Source organism: Fukomys damarensis, unplaced genomic scaffold (assembly GCF_012274545.1).
Source record: "Fukomys damarensis isolate Sample0158 unplaced genomic scaffold, DMR_v1.0_HiC HiC_scaffold_20, whole genome shotgun sequence".
In the NCBI taxonomy this organism is placed as follows: Eukaryota; Metazoa; Chordata; class Mammalia; order Rodentia; family Bathyergidae; genus Fukomys; species Fukomys damarensis.
In genome coordinates, this window is record NW_022900932.1 from 8,854,775 (window position 1) to 8,867,625 (window position 12,851).

Below are 12,851 nucleotides of genomic sequence, written 5' to 3' on the forward strand. Positions count from 1 at the left end.
AGGACCGCTTCGCCGCACTTTCCCTGGCGCCCCCTCCATCCACTCCAAGCCCCCAGACCTGGAACTGCGCGGCTTGCTTCCCCCTCCACCCACATCTGGCCTAGGCCCCTCCCTCTAGTTCTTCCTTCACACACAAACTTGTAAGCCAGGACTGCGCCCTTGCTTCTGTGGATGGAACCTCGGAACGTCAGTGCTGGACGGCAGCTCTCAGTACCTTCCGGGCAGCCTCTGGCTGTACAGATGAGGAGACTGAGGACCCAACCGGGGCAGGGACTTGTCCAAGGTCACTCAGCCTGTTGGAGGCCCAGCTGCATTATCAGGTGTCCTGACTTGAAGCTCTCTTCTGTACCAAAGCCCTCCTAACTGGCACCAACTGGCTCCCACGCTCATCCTAGCCAGGACACCTTTCCTAGTCTGAGTAGGTTCCTCCCCTTACTCCTAATCCCGGGATACTCTGCGTTTTTCCTTTTCTGCACGTGGGCAGGATTTCTCTTTTCTCAGGCCACACTATCTTCGAATCCAAAATTTGTACTCTCTGTCATGTTAGTTTTCCTTCTGATCCCGCAGCCCAGACATCCCCGGACATCTGTGCTACTACTATTGTTAAGATTTGCAGTGTTATGGATGGAACCCAGGGCCTTGTGCATGCTAAGCATGAACTCTACCCCTGATCCATCCTTGCAACTCCACAGGCCATTTCTTTTCTTTTGCCCCTCACCCTCCCCTGGGCGCACCCCTCAGGCCATTTCTTGATGTTGTCTTCTTCCATCTTCCTCTTCTCCCTCCAGACTGCCTTCCTCTGTTTCTCATCCCTGCCGTTTTCTACCCTGTGTTTCCTGCTGTTGCTGAGGTCTGACTCAGAGGTGTGGTTTCTTTGAGGTATAGACTCACAGAGGATGCTAGGATACCAGTTCCTACCTCCCCCAGCTTCTCTCCCAGAGCTGGTCCCTCCTGGTGGGGCTGGCTCTGGCCTGGATTATAGCCACCCTCCAGATGACCCCAGAGGTGTATGGCTTTCATTTGTCCTGTGATTGAGCTACTAGGCTGCCATCTCTGACTTTATTAATTAAATTCTTTCTCCTGGGTTTGTTGGGTTCTTTTGTGTGTGGGGGAGGTCAGGGTTTTGCAGTTTAGTTCAGGTTGGCCTCGAACTCATTATGTAGCCCAGGCTGACCCCAAACTCTAGGTGATCCTTCTGCCTAAGCCTCCTAAGTGCGGGGATTACAGGTGTACACCACCGCACCTGGCTGGGCCTGAGATTCTGAGCACAGGGTTGGTGATGGTATGGTAGACACTGACTCCCCTGATGTGGTGAGCTGGACAGGTTTGTGTGTGCCATCTAGGCCTTGTCCTTGGGGGTTGGGCATGCCAAGGTGGTTTGAGCAGTTTGGCTGTAGACAGTGTCACACAAGTCAGTTGTACCAGGAACTAAGGGGCATAGAATTCAGGAAATGGTGATGTTCCCCACCCTGTGTAGTTTTTAGTCTGATTGGCCAGATCCTGCCCCATCTGCCGAAAGCCTTTGCCTTCTAGATGCTTGAGAAGAAGGGACTTTCTTAGACTTGCTGGGACCTTTATAGTGTACTTGGCTGAGAAATGTTGTTGGGAGGATAGGACTGTGTGGAACCAGGTGTAATTCTCATCTCCTGTGAGATTTAATTGCATGCATTTGATTTTTGCTTGTGTTTATCTTGCCTCAATGGTTGGGAGGTTCTTGGGGGGAGCAAGGTGGCAGTGTGACTAGATGGGGTGGGAACTGGAGCTTGGTGTGTGAGAGAAGGCTATCACTCATGCATCACCTTGTTTCTCTTTCATCTTTGCTGATCCTAATCCTTGCTGTCCTTCATTATCTCCTCGCTAAAGCCTTTCTGAGCTCTCCCTCTTCCCCTAGATGTGCAGAACCCTTGGTAGGCTACTTTTTGTTCAGCCTGGCTTAGAATGAACTGTGGACAGTTTTCATTTTTGCTCCTGGAGATCATCACTAAGTTCCACGTTGGTTTGGCTCTCCCTTGCACACAGTAGGTACTGAGCGGTGTTTGGAGGAGTGGATTTTGCATCCTGTTCTGATCTGAAACTTCCGTCTTTTATGTTTCTGAATGAAGCACCCCTGCTCCCTCCCACTTTTTTATTTAAAATAATAGTAACAATATTGACCAACAGTAGGGTTTTCATGGTGCAGTCACTGTACCAAGGAAATGGGTGCTATGACTGCCGTGGTTGAATAGATGAGGAAACTGAGGCTCAGAGATGGTGGTTGCCCACAGCATGAGCATTGCTAGTCAGAGTTGAATCCAAACACAGGCTGGCTCCGCTTCGCTCTTCGCCCTCCGTGTCCCTCAGTACTTGACAGCTGGGCTGGGCACAGTGCACGCACATCACCTGTTCTGCAGGAGCCAGGCTGGGGCCCTGTTCCCCATGCACACCCACACCCCATGGCAGCTGGGTCTCTCTGAGGCCCATCATGCTGAGTGCCACAGGGTGGGCGGAGGGGTGCAAGAAAGAATAAGCTTAGCATCAAAAAGTGTGATCAGACTTTCAGACAAGGGTCAGCTTTGTCTCAGGTGCTGGGTGTGGCACACAGTCACCTCAGGGTTGTGACCTTCCTGCACCCCCCATCCTTTTTCTGCTAGTCCCATACTGAGACTGACAGCAGGGTCAGTGTGGCCAGCCTGGGCAGAGGGCATGGGAGGGCTCTGCGCGAAGAAGGAGCTCCTTCCCCCTGTGCCAGTGAACGCATTAGGCTGCTCCACACCCAGCAGTGGCTTTTCCTCCCCACTCCCAGAAGCCTCCCCTGCTCCAGCCCACACAGAGCTCTCTTCTCCCTGAAATCCTTTTGCCCCCAGAGTCACAATCACTTGATTTAATACTTCTCGCTGAAGGGGCTTGGCTGCTGTTGAATTGCAGACTCTCAGAGCTGGGAGTGATTTCCAAGCTCCTCCAATCCAGTTCTCATTTGAGGCTTGAATCCCTTTCGAAGCAGGCCTTAGAGGAGGTCACACAGCCTCTGCCTCAATGTTCTCAGGACTGGGGAGTTTCCATGCAACTGCACCGTGAGAAAATTCAGCCTGGGTTGGAGCCCTGGCCTGTCCTCCTGCACCTTCATTACACAGCACGGTGCCCTTTGGTCCCAGTGGACGAGCTGCATCTTTAGTCCACATGGCAGCCCTGTGTTGGCTGGTTGAGTTCCATCTTGCTCTCCACCTGCCAGGGCTCCTCCCTTATATTGTAAACTCTTCCAGTTCTTGCAGCTGTTCTGCAGACCCTGCTTGTGTCTTTTTTAAAATTTTTTATTTTTTTGGTACCGGGGATCGAACTTTGGCCCTTGTGCTTGTGAGGCAGGCACCAGAACCACTGAGCTAAATTCCTGGCCCTGGGTCCAGCTTTTGAAGGAACCCTCAGTGCATTGCATTTCCCCCGAAGAAAGATTAGGATTTCTTATTGCCCTCCCAAGCCAGAGGCCCACGACTGACTTGGATCCTCCAAGCTGGCCTGGGGGTGCCAAATACTCCTTAGGGGGTCTGTTACCGGGTGAAAGGTCACTTGGGCTGCAGTGGCCCATGGCACATGGGTGACTGGTGTTGAGTCAGAGTTAAAACTCTACATCTTCCTCACATTTCCTCATGCTGTCCCTGTGCAGTTGCCTTTTTTTTTTTTTTTTTTTTTTTGGCCCAAAGCATAGGAAGAGATGCTAGCAGGCCAAGGCTCTGAGCCAGCTACCAGGTTCCCTGGGGAAACCTCAGACTATTGCTCATTCTTTGTAGCGATTTGGGGCTTTACCCCATCCCTGTCCAGTGCTTGTCAACTTAGGTGCTCGTGGCATTTTGGATGTTACACTTCTGTACTTTTGGCATTGCTAGGCCCTTTTTAAAAATTAAATACTGGGGATTAAACTCAGGGCCTTAGCACTATACTTACTACATCTCCAGCCCTTAAAAAAAAAATCTCCAGACACGGTTTTGCTTAATCACTAAATTGCTGGATTTGAGTTTGCAGTTCTCATGCCTCAGCCTCCCAGAGTGCTGGGATTACAGTTGTGTGCAGTCATGCCTGGTGCCAATAGCACCTTCCTTTTTGGGTGTTTTTTGTGACATCCAAAAAAGGCCTGGCCTCTTAGTCTTTGTGGATGGCCCTAAGGGGAAAGTGGTAACTCCCACCCCTCTAGTGTGGAAATTTCCTACCCCCTGTGACCAATAGCTGGAAGCCAGTCTGACCAGCTTGTGCCTGGTGCTTTTCCCTGAAGCCTAGGCACCCTGGTTCCACCTGCCAGAAGGTACTTTTAGGCCAGGGTAGGCCCAGCCACAGCCTGGGGAAATGACTGGGAAGAGCACTGTGCTTAATTATTGTGCAGTAGAAATGACTTCCCACGCAGATCCTAAACTTGAAGCACTATATCTCCCTCAGAGCTGGGCACAAAGTAGGTTCTGCCTGATGAACTGAAGTGGACAGAGCATTGTTGCAATTAAGAGCGAAGAGGTCCAGCCAAGGCCTCCACTAACCCTAACTCCATCTTCTCCCAGCAGGAGCCCCCCAAGCTTGCCAAAGGTGCAGCCAAGCCCAGCAGCTCGGGCAAGGATGGTGGAGGCGAGAACGCTGAGGAGGTAACTACTGGGCGCAGCCCTAGGGGATGCATATGCCAGCCCCGGCTCCCTGATGTCTGGTGGGGCAGAGGGCCTCAGGGTTAGAGTCACACGCCAGCAGAGAAGGAGGCCGCCACCGCCTGAAAGGGGCCTGGACAGCCTGTCCACGCTGCTCTCAGGCGGGACGTCCTTTTGGCGGGTGTAGACCACACAGGCTCCAATTCTTTGGAAATTCATTTTTCTATCCACCAACTTTTTTCTTTTTCAATACTGGGGATTGAACCCAAGGCCTTTGCACTGAGCTGCATCCTAATGCATGCCCCCCTTTTATTGAGACAGGTTGTCTCTAAATCACTAAATTCCCTGGTTTGGGCTCCAACACATACCTCACAACTCTCACCTCAGCCACCCAGAGTGCTGGGATTATAGGGCTGTACCACCACACCTGGATTCTGCCAGCTCGGGACCTTGTGCTTGTAAGGCAAGTGGTGCTTCCAGCTTCTGAGTTTTGAGAATTCTTTTCAGAGGCTGGGGGTGTAACTCATTGGTAGACCATGTGTTCCTATGTGCGAGGCCCTGGGTTGGTTCCTAGCACCACAAAACAAAGCAACACTTTTTCTTAGGGCAAGAATTCCCTTCTTTCTTATTTATTTATTTATTTATTATTGTTATTGTTTTTGTTTTTGGTACCGGGGATCAAACTTGGGGGTCCTTGTGCTTGCAAGGCAGGCAGCGGAACCACTGAGCTAAATCCCCAGCCCCTATTTATTTATTTTTGAGACAGGGTCTCTAAGCTGGGCTGGAAGTTAGCATGTAGCTAGCCCAGGCTCACCTCGAACTCACGGTTTTCCTCCTGCCTCTGTCTCCCAAGTGCTGGGATTATAGGTGTGTGCCCCCACACCTGGCTGAGAATTCCTTTTTCTTACTGCAAAACGCTGGGAGGTCTGGGGTCCTGAGGAGAAGGGGCAAAGTCCATAAGCTCTCTATGGAGCCTTGAGTGACTTTGGCTCAGCTCTGGGTGGGGCAGGGGCCTGGGAGAGGTTGACGTCCCCAAGTTGGCCAGGGCTGGGCCCACACCCTTGGTCTCGGTCGCAAGGCTGCGTGACTGAAGGACAGTCCTGAGCAGAGGTCAGTGCAGCTCAGCAGTCTGGGGTCATAAAGCAATAAACGGCGGGCAAGAGAGCAGGAGAGCGTGGAGGGACCTGCGGAAGTGTCTGAACGTGGGGTGTGCTTGGCACAATTGCTCCCAGGATGTGTGCATGGTGGCCCTGTTGTGCCAAGCTGCTGGTCAGTGCCTTCTGCTTCCTGCCCCTGTTCTGCACCTCTTGGAGGGATGGGGACAGCAGAGCTTGGGCTTTCAGAGAAGAGGCTGATAAACAGTTTGAGGTTAACTGTGGAATGAGGTTTTCTTTGTCATTTCTGGTCCCTGTCACCTTGAAAGAGATCCAAACCCCTTTCACACCTGTGACCATTGTTTGAGGCCTCACTTAAGTCAACAGAGGAAGCAGGGTAAGTTTTGTCTGTTTTCCAGTTGTGGAAGTTGAGGAGCACAGAGGAGAAATTTCTGCTTAACGCAGTAGTCGGTCTGTGTCCCAAGACTTGTGCTGTCACTGCTCCTCTGCCTTTCGGACACATCTATCTGCCTGGGGAGGGGTCATGTTTCAAGCTCCCTTAGGCTCTCTGAAAAACTGCTCAGGGCTCATCTGTAAGAGGTACCTGCGGGAATTCTGTTCTGTGTTCTTTCCAGAATGGCACGGTGCATGAGAGGCCCTGGTCTTCAGTGCTATCAGTGTAGGCCTTCCCTTGCCACTTCCTTTTTCTTTCTTTTTTTTTTTTTGTCTTTCTGTTTTTGAGATAGGGTCTCACCATGTAGTTTCAGACTAGCCTTGTACTCACTATGTAGCCTAGGCTGTCCTTGAACTTGTGGCGATCCTCTTGTCTCTGCCTCCTGAATTCTGGGTTTACAGGCATTCAACCACCATGCCCAGCACTTGCCCACTTTCTAGTCCATAATTTTGAGCTCCTCTGGCCAAATTCATTATGTGTCATACGTTTGCCAGAGGCTTTCTAACCGATTCTAATAATTATAGCAGCTAACATTTATTTTATTGAGCAGTTATTTTATTTTAGTTTCCTAGGGCTGCCATAGCAAATTAACATAAACTAGATGGCTTAAAACAACAAAAACTGTCAAGGTTAGTGGTGCACATCTGTAATACCAGCCTTCTGGGAGGCTGAGGCAAGAGGGTCACAGGTGCCAGCCAAGTCTTTAACTTATTGATAACTTACTGACTTAGGGAGATCCTTTTCTCAAAATAAATGATAAAAAATGGGCTGGGTATGTAGCATTGGTTCAATCCTCAGTACTGCAAAAAGGAGAGAAGGAAGGAAAGAGAGAGGGAGGGAGAGAGAGAAAACACATCTGGAGGCCAGAAGTCTGAAGTCAGGTGGCAGTGGGGTCCTGTCCTTCTGCGGCTCTCGGGGATAATTTTTTCCGTGTTTCTGTCCTTTGTCGTTGGCTTATGGCCAAGTCATTTCAGGCTCTGGCTCTGCATCCCCATGGCATTCTCTCCTGTGTCTGTCTTTCCAAATTTCCCTCTTATAAGGACACTAGTCATTAAGGACACCCTAATCCTGTGTGACCTCATTTTAACTTGGTTACATTTGCAAAGACCCTGTTTCCAAATAAGGTCACCGGCATGATTTTGGGTGGAGAGGCATAGGGGACCCTGTGCACCCTGCACTAGCATGGTACTAAGTGGTGTGTGTGCAGCGTCTCATGGACTCTCACAGCCTCCCCGGTGGCCGCTGTCTGTCCCCACTTCACCAGATGAACTGAGGTTTAGAGATGTTAAATAGCTGTTGCTCAGGAGTAAATGGCAGGGCTGGAGCTCATTGCAGGTCTGTGGCTGGTATGGAAGAGTGATAGACGGGCTCTAAGATTCCAGAAGAGAATCGAGAAAGGAAAGGGGCCTTGGGAGAACAGGTGAGACTGTGACCTGCCTCTTCCTGGTCTGACTGTTTGGAGTGGGGTGAGACAGGGTCTCTTTATGCAGTTCAGGCTGAATTTAAATTCACTATGTAGCTCAGGCTGGCTTCGAACTTGCAGTGATCCTCCTACCTCACTCAGCCTCCTGAGTGCTGGGCTTATAGGCTTGTAACACCACACCTGCCTTCCTGGTCTATCTTTGGAGAAAAAAGTCAGTACTATGAGATCTTGTGGATTGTGCTGTCCTGAGTTCTGGGAGTAGAGACAAAAGGAGGAAGAAATGATCTCAGTGCTAGTATTTGAGCCTGTCCTCCCTGAGGCTACAATAGCTATTCTAGAAACCATTTAGGTCTTTTCAGTCCTCTTTTCTTTTAGGTCCTTGTTGTTCACTTAAAAACCAATCTTAGGGCCAGGTGTGGTAGTGCACACCTGTGATCCCAGCACTTGGGAGGCTGAGGCAGAAGGATCTCATGAGTTGGAGGCAGCTTGGGGTACATTCTGAGTTCAAGGCCAGCCTGAACCAAATGGTGAGACCCTGTCTCAAAGACAAACAAAAAAACCAAAACAAAAACAACTACAAAAAAAACCCCAAAACAATCGTGGCATGTCATTCCTTACAAGTTAAAATCCAGCTGGGCCTAGTGGCACATGTTTATAATTCCAGCACCATTAAGGCTGAGGCAGGAAGAGCAGCACGAATTCAAAGCCAGCCTGAAATACATAGCAAAGATCCTTTCTCAAAAAAAAATTTTAAAAAAGAAAAAAACAAACAAGTTAAAATCCAAACTCCAGCCAGGCATGGTAATCATGCCTGTAATCCCAGCACTAAGGCAGGAGGATCCAGAGTTTGAGGCAAGATCCTATCTCAAAAAACAGGGCTGGGGATTTAGCTCAGTGGTACTGCCACCTGCCTCACAAGTGCAGAGTTCAATCCCCAGTATCCAAAAAAAAAAAAAAAAAAAACCCAAAACCTCAAAACCAAACCAAACAAACGAACAAGAAACACCTTGCTCAGCCAAGATCTTATTCTTCTAGCACCTACCCTTCTCTTGCCACCGAATGTCCCATCTTCTAATAAGACAAATCCGCTTATGACTCAGGGCCCCGTACTTGCCAAGTGTATTACCTGAAATGCTTCCCCCGCCCCTTTTGTCTATTAAACTCAGACGTATCCTTTAAAAGTGAAATCAAAAGTCACCTCTTGGGGACATCTTTCCCAATCCTTCCCAGCAGAGTTGGTATCCCAGCCCTGTGTTCCCTTGTACCGTTAGCTGTTTGGTGTCCTCCCCGCCTCTGGTTTGTGAACTGTTTGAAGGCAAAGGCCACGTCCTAGTCACCTTTTAGTCTTTATGTTTCACATGATTCTCTCTGAACAAATTCGGGAAGAGAATAATTGAGCACAGAGCTCTAGCTGTCGCCATGGGGTCTTAACTAAAATGGTCTTCATTTCTTAGGCCAGTTAATTCATTATGTGAAAGATACAATCTTTCCATTTTTCTGTTCATTTTATATTTTATCTTTTCCTATAATACTTCCTATCACGCTTAAGTTGTATTTCTATTTTTAATTTCTATTTTGATATCTGGCCTTATTATTAGTGGAAGCCATGTTAGGCCGAGGTTGGACAGGATGGGTTCAGAGTAGGCAAGTTTAGTAGAAATCGAGCTGGTAGGAGCCTGGTGCAGGGAATCAGGGTGCAACTCAGTGGCATCCTGAGTCCAGGAAGGCTTCTCAGAGCATGGGTTTTGTTGAGAGTTTTGAAGTAGAAGGAGAGGGTACTTCAGGGATCTAGAGAATCTCAGAAAGACTGGGCAGGACCGAGAAGAGAGTAGAGGGCACACTCGCTGATTGCCTTTGGTCTCCTGTGTGGTGCCTGCAGAAGGTTATGGGGGACTCAGCTTGCTTCCCACCCCTAACCCAGGTCGTGCTGCAGTCAGAGCCTGGGCTAACTTCAGGAGAAATGATGCACAGCGCTGTGTGACATGGCCCCACATCTGCTTACTAGTGAAGGGTGTGCAGGGGGTGTTGCACCAGGCCTTGGCAACCAGGGGCTTTCTTTGCTGCCTGCAGCCTGGGAGCCAGTGGGCTTTATAAAACTAGGGTGAAGCTGGGTGTGATGGTTCATGCCTGTTCTCCCAGCACTTTGGGAGGCTGAGACAGGAGGATTACAAATTGATCCCAGCCTGCGAAGATTAGCAAGACCCTGAAAAAAAAAAAAGGGTGGGGGCCAGGGATTCGACGCAGTGGTTCTGCTGCCTGCCTAGAAAGCGCAAAGTCCCGAGTTTGATCCCCAGTACCCACCCTCCCAAAAAAAGAATGGGGATATAGCTTAGCCTGAAAATTCTGGGTTTAGTCCCCATGGCCAAAACAACAACAGAGAACAGACAAAAAGAACAACTGGGCTGACCCAGTGTGGTGGGGTGGGGCAGCCAAGCTCTCCACAGCCCTGGCCACACCAGCCATCAGTAACAGTTATGCTGTGGAAGGGACCTTGGCAACATGCAGGTGGCCTTTCACCCATTTTTAAGCCATGCAGCCCTGTGTCCCCATGAACCTTACTTGAAAAGTGGCTGGGAAACCAATGACCTAGTTTAACCCCTCCTGTTAGAGAGAATTGAGGCCATGTTTCTCTTTCTGGGAAGAACATGTTCTTTCTCAGGTGGCCCTCAGAGTGAGGTGCATAGAGGTGTGGGGATCTCATTTGCTTGAGTCTTGGTCCTCAGCCAGCATAGCCTCTCATCTTAGTGTCAGATGAGGAAACTGAGGCACAGAGAGGCTATAGGACTTCCTGAAGGTTGCAGGGTTAGCCCTCAAACCTAGGCTGTCTGGCTTGACTTTGTTCTTGAGCCCTAAGCTCCTCGACTAAGGGCTGGTTGTCCCTAAGGCTGGGAAATAGAGTCTGAGGTGGAGGAAGGTCTAAAAGCAGACCAGGTACAGGCCCCCACCTTCCCTCTTCCCCACTTCTCCAAGGGCAACCCCAGGATTCAGCTGAAACCACACTGCTGGGTGCTGCTCCCAGCAGGAGAAGTGTGAGGGCTGCCCCTGCCCCTTCCTTCTGTTCCCCTAATGACACTGGTGTCTGGAGCCAACCTTCAAGGCTGAGAGAGGTGGCCGAGTGGTCATGAGCCGTGCTGGAACCACAGGCCTGCCTGGGTCAGACCCAGTGCTCCTCTCTTTCGTCCTGAGGTAGGTCACAAACTCCACAGAATTGTCTTTATAAAAAAAGTTCAGAGTGTAATATTCAGACACTGGGTGTGGTGGTACTTGCCCATCATTCTAGCACTTGGGAGGCTGAGGCAAGAGGATTGCTGAGTGTCCCAGGCCAGCCTGGGCTACACAGTGAGACCCTTTCTCCAACAAAACAAAACAAACAAACCAAAAACCATGCATATGGATACCATTTGTCTTTCCTCCCCCAGCCCAACGGATTTTAGATTCCTTCATTCTCATGGTAGAGAGTAAGAACTTGGTAGGGGCCTGGGGAGGAGGGGAATGGTGGATGTGGAGACAGGAAGTCAGATTTTCCTTCCTGTAGTGTAGGTACCCAGCTATGCCTGATCTCACTCCTTGCTTCTGCAGCCTCTGGTTGTGGCTAGGCCTGTGCTGTGGCTCAGCCTGTCTCCTCCCAACAGGCCTTAGTGGGACAGTCACCTGTAGGTGACATCCCTGCAAGACCTGTGTTGAGGCTTCCGAGAATGGGTTTCATGGGGCAGACACAGTGTCTGGGAGTTGTAGCATAATAGCTAGTGTAGTGGCACATACTTATAATCCCAGCACTTTGGTAGACTGAGACAGGAGGATCACAAGTTTAAGCCCAGTCTGGACAACTTTATGACTTAGCAAGACACTGTCTCAAAATAAAAAAGGGGCTGGGGATGTGGCTCAGTGTGAAGGCCCTGGGTTCAATCCCTAATGCCTTTTAAAAAAAAAAAATCCGCCAGAAGTAGTAAAGATACCTGTAATCCCAGTATTCAGGAGGCTGAGGCAGAGGGATTGCAGTGAGTTCAAGGCCAGCACACAGTAGGTTACACAGTGAATTCAGGACCAGGCTGAACTACATAGTGAGACCCGTTGTAAAAACAACCCCCCGCCAAAAAGAAAAAAGTAAAAGAACAAAAGTGGTGTTTTGCCAGGTGTGGTGGTGCGCACCTGTAATCTCATCACTTGGGAAGCTGAGGCAGGAGGATTACCTTGAGTTTGAGGCCAGCCTGGGCTACATAGAGAGTTCAAGGCCAACCTGAACTATGTAGTGAGACCCTGTCTCAAAAAAAGAAAGAAAAAAAAAAAAGTGGCCTTTCCCACTGTAGAAGTAATATAAGCGTGACTGTTATTCTAGCTACTTGGGAGGCTGATATAGGAGGATCCCAAGTTTGAGGCCAGTTTGAGCAACATAATAGGACCTTATCTCAAAAATGAAATAAATTTCTTAGAAGGCTGAGGCAGGAGGATCGCTGTGAGTTTGAGACCAGCCTGGGCTACATAGTGAGTTCTAGGTCAGTCTCAACTACATAAAACAAAACAAAACCAAATAACTAAATACATTAAAAAAAACCATAGCAGTATCAGCTTATAGAAAATCTTGAAATGTAGTAAAAGGCCTCTATGATTTTACTACTACAGGAAACAGTTATTGACACAGTGGACTTGGTCTTGCTCTTTCCTGTGCTGAACCCTGTCCTATGTGTATTTGAATGTGGGTGAGCTCTTCTGCATAGCTTTTTTCAGTACCATGAATCAAACTCAGGCAGGAATTATACCTCTGAGCTCAATCCCTGGTCCAGGAAGTAAATCCCTAGCCACCTTCTGCATAGCTTTTGTGATGCCACTGGACTTCCCACCCTCTGCTCTTCCCTCACAGACTGACTTTTACCTTTCCAAATCAGGATTCCTTTACTGCTTTTTTTTTTTTTTTTTTTTTTTTTGTACCAGAGATTGAACTCGGGTCTTTGTGCTTGCGAGGCAGGCAGCAGAACCACTGAGCTAAATCCCTGGCCCCCCTTTACTGATTTTTAAGAAAATTAAGATTATCTACTGACTTTCTACTCTGGAAAATGAAGGCCTCAGCATTCTTACAGCTCTGTGTAGACGCTTCCCCTCCTCCCAAAATACCACCAATTTGGAGGAATTACTATGACAAAGTAAATATTTTTTTGCAACTAAACTATCTGCGATTACATTTATTTACTACATAGTTTTCATAAATGTAATTTGAACTCCATAAAATTCCAATTGTTTATTTTTCATTATAAATGAGGCTGTTAAGACTGTACAGGACCCCCCCCCCC

General features: G+C 49.0%; 1 protein-coding gene across 1 annotated transcript in view; it reads left to right on the forward strand.

Moving 5' to 3' along the window:
- Positions 1-12,851, forward strand: part of Ppp2r5d (protein phosphatase 2 regulatory subunit B'delta) — a 20,484-nt gene that overhangs the window by 886 nt on the left and 6,747 nt on the right. Inside the window, exons 2-3 of the mRNA XM_010617806.1 lie at positions 105-320; positions 4,521-4,598. Coding sequence (XP_010616108.1) covers positions 105-320; positions 4,521-4,598 — 294 coding nt within the window. The remainder of the gene's footprint in view (positions 1-104; positions 321-4,520; positions 4,599-12,851) is intronic.